Source organism: Ranitomeya variabilis, chromosome 3 (assembly GCF_051348905.1).
Source record: "Ranitomeya variabilis isolate aRanVar5 chromosome 3, aRanVar5.hap1, whole genome shotgun sequence".
Classification (NCBI taxonomy): Eukaryota; Metazoa; Chordata; class Amphibia; order Anura; family Dendrobatidae; genus Ranitomeya; species Ranitomeya variabilis.
Window position 1 is genome coordinate 257,830,598 of NC_135234.1, and position 12,616 is coordinate 257,843,213.

The 12,616-nt window shown below is 40.9% G+C and overlaps 1 protein-coding gene across 1 annotated transcript in view; it reads left to right on the plus strand.

Annotated features, from left to right (window-relative positions):
• Positions 1-12,616, plus strand: part of LOC143815804 (contactin-associated protein-like 5) — a 1,144,596-nt gene that overhangs the window by 935,580 nt on the left and 196,400 nt on the right. The window contains exon 19 of the mRNA XM_077295418.1: positions 6,333-6,557. Coding sequence (XP_077151533.1) covers positions 6,333-6,557 — 225 coding nt within the window. The remainder of the gene's footprint in view (positions 1-6,332; positions 6,558-12,616) is intronic.

Sequence of the window (12,616 nt, forward strand, 5' to 3'; positions counted from 1 at the left end):
TCCATGAAGGGGTAGTCATCACAGAAAGAAGTTTTAGAAAGTACTACTACTTTTTAGTAGACTTTGGCCACAACTCATCATTGCTGATTGTCCATGTTTGTGGAGTCATTTGCTCCTTTTTAGTGGCTTTAGTATTTGAGCCTTATTCGCTATACGTTTTGTGACTTTTTAAAAATTCTGTTTTTTTTTTGTCTTTTTTATTTGTCCTTATCAACTTTGCTTATGCAGATGTTTTATACAAATTGCTGAAAATCGAATTTTAAAAGCAAAAACAGTTGAAGAAAAAAATAAATTTTTGATTTTGCAAAAACTGTCAGCAAATGCAGCATAACAAATACAGAAAGTGAATTAAGAAATCACAAATGGTGAATCTGGCCCTTTGCATTTAATTTCTTTACTACTTTTATGATGCCTGCTATCTGTCACTGAATGAAAACATTTTGCTTATACTCAATGCTTGCAAATTTGTTTGCTTTATAAACTAAACACAGCAGCAGCAGCAGCAGAAACTGCACAGATCTCTCTTTCTTTCTACTAAAAAGGAACTGCCACTAAATTGTTCATGCTAAACTGGACACAATGTAGGAGTGGCTGCAGAGTGGAATATTTCTTTATTTTTTTACATTTTGCCTCTCAATTGTAGAGATATTAGCAATCAAAATATTTTGTCACAAATTAGGTCATTTTTTAAGTATTATCAGAAGTATTTTCTTGGGGTGTGCACTTCTCTCTTTTTGATGTTGCCCATAAGTAGGGAGCAACACACAACAGGAAAAGTACAATAACTCTGCAGTGAAATCATTGTAGGGCACTGTTCCCCAAGTTCGGTCTTCAAGAGCCACCAAAAGGACATGTTTTCAGGATTTCCTTACTATTGCCCAGGTGATAAATGCATCACCTAGACAGGCAACAATTCCATCACCTGGGCCATACTAAGGAAATCCTGAAAACATGACCTGTTGGTGGCTCTTGAGGACTGGAGTTGGGGAACACTGTTGTAGGGTGTCTGTCAATATATGTCTCAGACAGAAGAAACCTGTATATTCTAGGCTTCTCCTGTGTGTGCTGTAATGACACACTGTGTGCAGGAGACATGTGTGATTACTGAGAGGAGCTCTCTGCTCTGGACAGGCAGTGTGAGTGGAGGAGCAGTGCAGCACAGGTGACAGTGCTATGACAGACAGAGAGCTGATAGAAGGGTTTTTAATGTGACACTGCTAAATTTAGCTGTGCTGCCCCTTCTCCCACGCAAACTGCTAGAACTTTATCTGAAAGGTGTTAGTAATATGGGCTCTATTCCCAACACATTCTTATCACTCCCAACACATTCTTATCACCCATAAGGTTTGATCAGGAGATAAGTCATCTGAAATTATACAGTACCTTTAAAAAGTAGTCATACCCAGTGAACTATTCCACAATTTTTCTCATTATACCCAGAAATGTAAATGTATTTAACTGGGATTTTTTGTGATATACCAACACAAAGTAGCAAGTAATTGTGAAATGTAAAGGAAATGTTATATGGTTTTCTAATTATTTTAAAATGATAAATCTGAAAATTGTGACCTTCAATTGTATTTAGCCACCTGTAGTCTGATATGCCTAAATTAAAACCTGAGTAACCAATTGAGTCCAGTGAAGGCCTAATAGGTTTGTTTGAGAAAATTAAGGATCAAATGGCATAATGAAAACCAAGGAACACACAAGACAGGTCAAGGATAAAGTTGTGGAGTAAAGCAGGGTTAGGTTCTAAAAAAAATATCCTCAAGTTCTGAACATGTCACAGACCACTGTTCAATCTATTATGCAAAAATGGAAGGAGTATGGCACAACTGTAAACCTACCAAGATATGACCATCCACATATACTGCATCACGAGCAACAAGAGCACTTACTAGAGAAGCAGCCGATAGGCCCATGGTAACACTGGAGGAGCTGCATAGATCAACAGCTCAGGTGGGAGAATCTGTCCACAGAACAACTATTACGGTTTGCTCACACTAGCATATTAGAAATTGGTCCCATCCTCATCCAGGAGACTGGGACGATTTATTAGCATTTGTTATCTGTGTTCTGTCCCTATACAATCTGTTGTTTTGCTCAGCAGCTGTTAATATTTTACAGGACCATTTACGGATTGCTATACTACAGAATTGTAATGTATCCATAAAAATTAAGATGCCATACTGATGGTCCGAATAGCATGCAATTTTTTTCTCACACAGTACCAATTTCAGAGCAAAATTGCAGCATGGTGTGATTTTTTTCTTATGGTTAGAAAAAATATGCACTGCCTCATTAAATAAAATTGGTCCCAGTACAATCCAAGGTTTTACCTTTCAGCATGAAAAAGTCCCTAAACATACTGCCAGATCTACAGTGGAATGGTTTAGATCAAATAATATTTATGTATTTGAATATCCCAGTCACAGTCCAGACTTAAATCTCATTGAGATTCTGTGGCAAAACCTTAAAATTGCTGTTCTCAGATGCTCTCCAACCAATCTTACTGAACTAGTTCTAGATTGCAAAGAAGAATGGGCAAACATTTCAGTCTTTAGTAGTGAAAAGCTGGTAGAGACATATCCCAAAAGACCTGTAGACGTAATTGCAGTGAAAGATGGTCCTGCAAAGTATCAGGGGAGCTGAATCCAAATGCATGTCATGATTTTCAGATTTATAAAATACTAGATGGTGGCCCGATTCTAATGCATCAGGTATTCTAGAATATATATGTATGTATATAGCAGCCACATAGTATATAGCACAGGCCACGTAGTATATAGGAGGCATGTAGTATATAGCAGACAAATAGTACGTGGCCTGTGCTATATACTATGTGGCTGCTATATACATACATACATACATGCATACATATTCTAGAATTCCCGATGCGTTAATACAGGCCACGCAGTACATAACACGGCCCACGTACTATATAACACAGCCCACGCAGTATATAGCAGCCACGCAGTATATAACACAGGCCACGCAGTATATAACACAGGGCACGTAGTATATTGCACAGCCCACACGGTATATAACACAGCCCATGCAGTATATAACACTGCCCATGTAGTATATAGCAGCCCCCGCAGTATATCACACAGCCCACGTAATATCTAAAATATATAATACTGCCCATGTAGTATATAGCACAGCCCCCACAGTATATTACACAGCCCACGCAGTATATCACACTGCCCATGTAGTATATAGCACAGCCCTCGCAGTATATCACACAGCCCACGCAGTATATCACACTGCCCATGTAGTATATTGCACTGCCCCCGCAGTATATCACAGTCCACGCAGTATATCAAACTGACCATCTAGTATATAGCACAGCCCTCGCAGTATATCACACAGCCCATGCAGTATATCACACTGCCCATGTAGTACATTGCACAGCCCCCGCAGTATATCACACAGCCCACGCAGTATATCACACTGCCCATGTAGTATATAGCACAGCCCCCACAGTATATCACACAGCCCATGCAGTATTTAGCAGTGTGGGCACCATATCCCTGTTAAAAAAAATAATTGAAATAAAAAATAGTGATATACTCACCCACCGGGATCCACCTAAGCTGTGGCGATGCGTGCGCGGCTGCCACCATCTTCCGTTCCCAGGATGGGTTGCAAAATTACCCAGAATACTTAGCGGTCTTGCGAGACCGCTAAGTCTTCTGGGTAATTTCGCAATGCATCTCTGGGAACGGAAGATGGTGGCAGCCGCGTGCGGCTCGGCGAACAACGGAGGGTGAGAATAGCAGGTTTTTTGTTTTTTTAATTATTTTTAATATTACTTTTTTTACTATTGATGCTGCATAGACAGCATCAATAGTAAAAAGTTGGGGACACACAGGGTTAGTAGCAGTAACGGAGTGTGCTACCTACGGCATAACGCGGTCTGTTACCGCTGCCATTAACCCTGTGTGAGCGCTGACTGGAGGGGAGTATGGAGCGGGCGCCGGGCACTGACTGCGGGGAGTAAGGAGCGGCCATTTTGCTGCCGGACTGTGCCTGTCGCTGATTGGTCATGGCCGTTTTGCCGCGACCAATCAGCGACTTGGATTTTCATGACAGACAGGGGCCGTGACCAATGAATATCCGTGACAGACAGACAGACAGAAGGACAGACAGACAGACGGAAGTGACCCATAGACAATTATATAGTAGACTTGCTACTTTGTGTTGACATAGCACATGAAGTCCCAATAAAATAAATTTAGGTTTGTGGGTGTAACTTGTAAAAATGTGGAAAAATTCACAGGGTATGAATACATTTTTGAGACACTGTATGTCATACACTGAAAATACTTCTCTAAGGCCTCTTTCACATTCTGTCAGTACGGGTCCGTCGCAATGCGTCGGGCTGACGTACCGACGGACGTTGTGAAAGTTTTGCATGACTTGGGCAGCAGATGCAGTTTTTCGATGCATCCGCTGCCTATTCTGCAGTCTAAGGAGGAGGGGGTGGAGTTTCAGCCGCGCATGCACGGTCGACAATGGCGGACGCGACGGAGAAAAAAAGTTCACTTGAACTTTTTTTGTGACGACGGTCCGCCAAAACAAGATGGATCCGTTGCACGACGGACGCGACGTGTGGCCATCCATCGCGATCCGTCGCCAATACAAGTCTATGGGCAAAAAACACATCCTGCGAGCACATTTGCAGGAGCCGTTTTTTGCCCAAAACGACGGATTGCGATGAATGCCAAACGAAAGTGTGAAAGAGGCCTAAGCTACACGGTATTGTGTTCTTCTTTCCATTAATTGGGCAACGTTCTACAGGGGAAAGTTTATGCTTTCAATGAAAGCTGACTGATATTGCCCAATTCTGAGCAAGAATTAACCAATTTGGTGCCAAATGCCAAAGAGGTGAATTAAAAAAACAAACAATTTATTCCGCTCTGAAGTCACTATTACAGTACATCGTATGTTCAGTTCAACATGAAAAATTTGATGAAAGGTTTACTTTAAGTCTCACATGCACATCAGACTAATGTCACCAAACCCACTGATATCGTGTTTGGTCAAACCGACAGTCTAATTAATATTGGGGACCAGGACAACCGAGCTTTGAGGGTGTTGTCGATTTGGCATTTCCAGTTTCTGCTCAAAGCTTTGGTCTCTCTGAGATAGGCCATCACTAGGTATATCTGACAACAGTGTTCTCATAAAGAATACTGGACCAGCCAAACAAGTGCTCCTGTGTACCGGAGAACATGCTGAGATGGCTGCCAGCCAAACATCCTGCCAAAGCATTGTTTGGCCGACAGCCATCTAATGTGTATGGCCAGCTTTAGTTTCCTGCAATCTGTCAGCTTAAAATTCTGGCTATGTGTAGTGATTTGTCTAGAAAGGATAAATGCCATTTTTACCATTGACTTATCATTGCTATATCTACTGTATAAAAAATATTGAGTTTTCTAATGACAGCAAAAATATGCACAGGTTTAGTATTTTCATTCACTCACAGAAAACACATTTTAAAAATTGTGAAAATTGAACCCCAATGTAGTGATGAAGTAATTATATGGCATCCATGGATCCTTGTTATCGTTTATTGCTATGGCCGATATAAGGCAGAACAAATAAATTCAGAATGCTCTGATAGGACACTGAAACTAGACTGAGTTATCCACTGTGGTGCATGCAGATGACAACCAGTCTAGCTATTATCACCGCTTCCCTAGAGGTTGTCACTAAGCTGTCCAGAATGGTAAAACGTTCTTGTTATGTTACCCCTTCTATCTCTGGCTGCTGTCAAAATTGAAATTTTTGCAATGTTCAGATATATCAGTCATTTTGACTCCCTGTGCACAGATATTTGGTCATTGTGTGAAGGATAGAATGGCTAAGGAAATCAATTATTAACCTTACATAAGCTAGCTCAGATGTAGTGTGGCAATATGGCGTCTGCATCCTGGAACAACGCCCTGGAAGGAAATCTTGGAATGTGAAGTAGATACACTGAAGAGTCGACCATATATGGAGCAGACCTAACATGGACCAATCACAGACTGTCATGATGCTTGTTCGGGAGATGTGCGATGCCCTTTTCCTGCCTGCTCTATGATCATTTCTTTGTACTAATAAAATCAGTTCTGTGCCAACTCTTGCCAGAAGAGGTGCACACATCTAACACTGAGTCTTATGTATTTCTTCTATGCATGCACCTGGCTCATATTTATTATATCAGGGACAGGCAATCACTGAGATCTCACTTTAAGAGATCACCCCCACAATTAACCCTTATTCTATTCATATCTGTGTGATTTGTAAGGTTGTATTTCTCCTTTCTGTTGCTTTTTTTTCAGAAGTTTCTGCAATGTTTGAAGCTGGAACCTCCATCACATATATTTTCCAGGAGCCATATCCAGTATCCAGGAATATGAGTGCTTCAGCGTCAGCCATATATGCGGATACCGTGACATCAAAGGAGAAAATTGCTTTCAGTTTTCTGACAGCTCAAGCACCAAGTCTACTGCTCTACATGACCTCGGTGTATCAGGATAACATGGCGGTAATGCTGTGCAGAAATGGTAAGTGTGACCCCACCAGCCTTTTATATGATGGACGAAGCTGAACACATACATGACATTGCGTGTTCTGTGTGGCACTATAATACCCCAATGCAGAACGTGTAACAAGCCCTTCTACCATGTGCCTTTTATAACACCGCTGCCTATGAAGCAGAGTAGCTCTACATATTTGGTAACATTTTGTAAGGAGCACAAAATACACTGCGCCGAAAATGGAGTAATCTGCACGTCAAAAAAGAAATGTTGGGTGCACTTCCAATTTTGTCATTGACTTGTTACCGTTACTGTCAGAAAAATGGAAAGAAACTGCCTAGTACAGGAGTGATATAGACAGAGTTGCTTTCTTCTACTCCTATCTCTTTAGTTTTGGAGGTCATCCGTTATAATTTGATGGCACAGGTTTTTCATCTTTTCAAATGCTTTAACTATGAATATTGTCCTTATGTACTGCATCTGATACAGATATTTCATCACTCTGTTTGGTGTGAGCCTCGGTTATACCCTCAAACTTTGTCTTTTTTGTTTAAACTGCAATTTGTTGAAGGTGATTTCTTTTTTTCTGTGTTTCTTCTGTTTACACCAGGTTCAGATTATTTTACAAATGCTATTTTTCTCTGATTTTCCTAAATGGTCGATGCGCATGAGTCAGTATAATGTTCAAATCATCAAGCGTTAGAGTAGAAATCACAAACCTACCGATTATAATTTTTTTTTTCAATGCAAAAAAAGCCTCAAAATGCAGTGTTCCGAATTATTATGCACTGCAGAGTTTCCAAACATTTAATAGGTTGTAAGAAGCTGAAAATGGTCATTTGTTGAACTTGCAGCATTAAGAGGTCACATTTATTGAAATCAAAAGCTTTTTCAATCAAAAACATCTTAATAGGCCAAGTTACATGTAACATAGAATCAGACCTTTTCTCACCTTTGAAACTGCTAAGACTCTTACTGTCGCTCTTATTCATTCTCGTCTTGACTACTGCAACTCTTTTCTGGTCGGTCTCCCTCTTACCAAACTTTCTCCTCTCCAATCCATCTTGAATGCGGCAGCCATGGTCATATTTTTGTCCAGCTGCTTCACTGATGCCTCCATCTTGTGCCAGTCATTACACTGGCTACCCATTCGCTACAGGGTCCAGTGTAAACTCATCTCTTTCACCCACAAAGCTCTTCACAGTTCTGCACAGCCTTATATCTCCTCTCTCATCTCTGTCTATCGCCCTACACATGCCCTCCGTTCTACAAATGACCTAAGGCTAACATCCCCCCGTAATCCGAACCTCTTACCTCCGTCTCCAAGACTTCTCTCGTGCTGTGCTAGCACTCTGGAATGCACTTCCCCAGACGATCAGACTGATACCTAGCCCCGACCTATTCAAGCACACTTTAAAAACCCATCTCTTCAAACAAGCCTACCACTAGTGTTGAGCATTCCGATACCGCAAGTATCGGGTATCGGCCGATATTTGCTGTATCGGAATTCCGATACCGAGATCTGATACTTTTGTGATATCGGGAATCGGTATTGGGATCGATATTAATGTGTAAAATAAAGAATAAAAATAAAAAATATTGATATACTCACCTCTCCGACGCAGCCTGGACCTTACCGATGTAACCGGCAGCTTCTGTTCCTAAGAATGAGCGCTTGAAAGACCTTAGATGACGTCGCGGCCTGTGATTGGTCGCGTGAGCGGTCACGTGACCGCCACGCGACCAATCACAAGCCGCAACGTCATCTAAGGTCTTTCAAGCGCTCATTCTTAGGAACGGAAGCTGCCGGTTACATCGGTAAGGTCCAGGCTGCGTCGGAGAGGTGAGTATATCAATATTTTTTATTTTTATTCTTTATTTTACACATTAATATGGATCCCAGGGCCTGAAGGAGAGTTTCCTCTCCTTCAGACCCTGGGAACCATACAGGATACCTTCCAATACTTGGTGTCTAATTGACTTGTATTGGGATCGGGTATCGGTATCGGCGATATCCAATACTTTTCGGGTATCGGCCGATACTATCCGATACCGATACTTTCAAGTATCGGACGGTATCGCTCAACACTACCTACCACATCAACTACTCAGTAAACTAACTTTGCCCTGTTCCCTCCTTCCAAATATTATTCTGAATCTGCACTCTACTATTCATCTGTCTCCATACACTCCATGCACACGATACCTGCAATTCATACTTGACTATTGCACTTAAACACATGGGCTGATGACCAGATCATGCAGCTTTTTATGAAAATCCCTATTTATTATAATTGCCAGACCTGAAATAACAAGCACTTTTCACCTATTATGTCCCCATTTCCTTGTAAGCTTGCGAGCAGGGACATCACCCCTAATGTCACTGTTTAAATTGTTTTAACTTGTACTGAATGTATTGTCTGTACATGTCCCCACTTAATTGTAAAGTGCTGCGGAATATGTTGGGGCTATATAAATAAAAAAATATTATTATTATTATTATTATTATTATTAACATAGGAACCCTTCTTTCATATCACCTTCACTATCCTTGCATCAATTGAACTTGTGAGGTTTCAGATAGTTTCTGATTGAATTTCTTTGCAGGATGTTAGAATAGCCTCTAGAGCTGCTGTTTTAATGCAAACTGATTCCCAACCTCATACATATTTTACTTGAGGATACTGCAAAGGTTCTCAATAGATTTGAGGTCATGAGAAGATGGTGACCACCCCAAGAGATTCTCTTCTTTTATACCTATAGCAGCCAATGACTCAGAGGTATTCTTTGCAGCATGAGATTGTATATTGTCATGAATGAAGATGATTTTGCTATGGATGGCACAGTTTTTTTTTACTATGGCAGAAAGTCGTCAGTCAGAAACTGTGTATCTTTGTACAAGGTCATTTGCACAACTTGTGGAACCTTAAAGAGGTCTTCCAGCTCTCCCTCCATGATTTCAGCACAAACCATGACTGCACCACCTCCTTACAGACATCACAGCCTTTTTGGAACATAGTGGCCATTCACCAACCATCCACTACACCATTCATGTGGACCATTCTGGGTTTTATGACACTCATAAGTAAACAAGACTGTTTTAAGTCTTCATTAACTCTTCATGTATATCTGGGCCCACTGCAACTGTTTCTGCTTGTGAGACGTGTTTAGCGGTATTCAAATAGTAGGTTTAGGCACAACTGCAAGCCTTTGGAGGATCCTACTCCTTAAAGTTCGTGGGACTCCAGAGTCACCAGCATCTTCAAATACCTGTTTGCTGCTTTGAAATGGTGTTTATCAGCTTATCTCTTAATCCGATTAATTTGTCTGGCAGAAACCTTCCTGATTGCCCCTTTATCTGCACGAACCTGACTGTACTCTGTCAGTCACAAATCTCTTCACAGTACGATAATTTCGCTTAAGTTTTCATGAAATCTCTAATGTTTTCATATCTTGTTCAAGGTATTGCACTCTTTTACACTTTTCGGCAGCAAAGAGATAATTTTTCTTTCCCATATAGCTTGAAACTTGTGGCTGCTTACTAATGTGGAACGTGCTTTCTAAATAGTTTTACTTTAGTTGAGCTCAGCCGGTAAACTAATTATCATAGGTGTTTGATATTGATTTCAGTGATCCACAGAGCCCTGAGACACAAACCATCTTTATTGGAACTTTATTAGAAAAGCTAAATATTACAACGGATACACTGATGGTAAAAATGGACACATGAATGACACACTAATGGTAAAAATGGGCACACAGATGACACGCTATTGGTAAAAATGGACACATGGATGACACACTGATGGTAAAAATGAACACACTGTTGGTAAAATGGACACATAGATGACATACTGATTGTAAAACAGACACACTGATAACACACTGATGGTAAAAACAGACACACTGATGACACACTGATGGTCAAAGCATACACACCAATGGTAAAAGTGGATACACTGATGACACACTGATGGTAAAAACAAACACTCTGTGTAATACTATTGTAGGAACTCGAGGATTCTGGTAGCATGGGGCAATGAACAGACAGAGACGGGTTTCTTTAGTGTAAATAGTGTATTTGTATAACAGCAATAACACCCAAAACAATATACTGATAACCCGTAGAAACCCGCAATGAACAAGTCCTTACAACCTATATAGCAAATTGGCAGAATTCTTAAGACAGAGTCCTCAACAAATGTGATCAAAAGGTGAGTGTGACACACTGGTGACGTGGCGCAGTTCAAACACTGGTGGTGCAGTAAGAGTCAAATCCAGGTATGTAGTAAATACAGGGAAGTCCAGTAACAAGTTCACAGGTTAATCCCCAGGTGTGGCGTGAACACAGGTAAGTCCAAAAACTAGTTCACAAGTTGATTCCAGATGCGGCGTGAACACGGGTAAGTCCAGAAACAGGTTCACATTAAGTATTACTCTGGTGATGGTTCCAACAGCTCTCACTGGGGAGAGTGAATGCAGGATAAAGTAACAACACACAGTTCAGAAACACAGTTCTTACCAGGAGGAGTGAACCAAGGGTTATGTTCCAAAGTCTACAGACTAATGATAACACAGAGAGTGTAGCTTACATAAGCAGAGAATGCCCAGAGCCAGGGGTAGAAGCACATTAAGAACAAAGCAGCTGAACTGGAAGGAACCAGAAGCAGAATACTCCAGCAAGGAAGCCGACACCTGAGCCGGGTTTTATGCAAATAAACAGGAAGTAGGGCACAAAGAAACAGCAAACTCCATCTTAACAAAGGGCAAGATGATTACTGACACTCTGATAACACACTGATGGTAAAACTGGCCACACTGATGGTAAAAACGGACACACAGATGACTCACTGATGGTAAAAATGGAAACGCTGATGACACACTGATGTGAAAGAGGACACACGGATGACACACTGATGGGAAAAACGGACTCATGGATGACACACTGATGTTAAAAATGAACACACTGATGGTAAAATGAAAACATGGATGACATACTGATGGTAAAACCGACACACTGATGACAGACTTATGGTAAAAACAGACACACTGATAACACACTGATGGTAAAAACAGACACACTGATGGTAAAAGTGAGCACACTGATGACACATTAATGGTAAAAACAGACACACTGATGACACACTGATAGTAAAAACGGACACACGGATGACACACTGATGGTAAAAACGGACACATGATGACACACTGATGGTAAAAATGGACACACTGATGGTAAAAACAGACACCAATGACACTAATGGTAAAAATGGGCACACGGATGACATGCTGATGGTAAAAATGAACACACTGATGGTAAAACGGCCACATAGATGACACACTGATGGGAAAAACTAACTCACTGATTAAACACTAATGGTAAAACTGACACATGGATGCACACTGATGGTAAAAACAGACAGACGAATGACACAATGATCATAAAAACAGACACGTTGATGGTAAAATCGGACACACGGATGACACACTGATGGTAAAATGGGCACACTTATGGCAAAAATAGACACATTGATGACACACTGATGGTAAAAATGGACACATGGATGGCACACTAATGGCAAAAATGGGCACATGGATGACACGCTGATGGTAAAAACGGACACATGAATGACACACTGATGGTAAAAGGGACACACGGATGACATACTGATGTTAAAATGGACACATGGATGACACACTGATGGTAAAACTAACACGCTGATGGTAAAAACAGACAGACGGATGACACAATGATGGTAAAAACAGACAGATGGGTGACACACTAATGGTAAAAAACGGACACATTGATGACATGCTGATAGTAATTGTTACGGGTTCCTTCTCCAGTATCACACAATCAACAGAGCAAGAGAATAATGAACAATCCCAAGAACTTTATTTAGGCAGAAGTACGAAAGGTCCATATAATCCACCACACAAAGGATAAAATATTCCAGAACACAAATGCAGTTCAGTTACAGGATAAAAATCCAAGAATCCAGCACAGAGGATAACAGTCCATATTCCCTTCTTTCTCTCATGTGCTGTGTTCACTTCATAGTACCAAACAAGACTGGTCTGTGTCT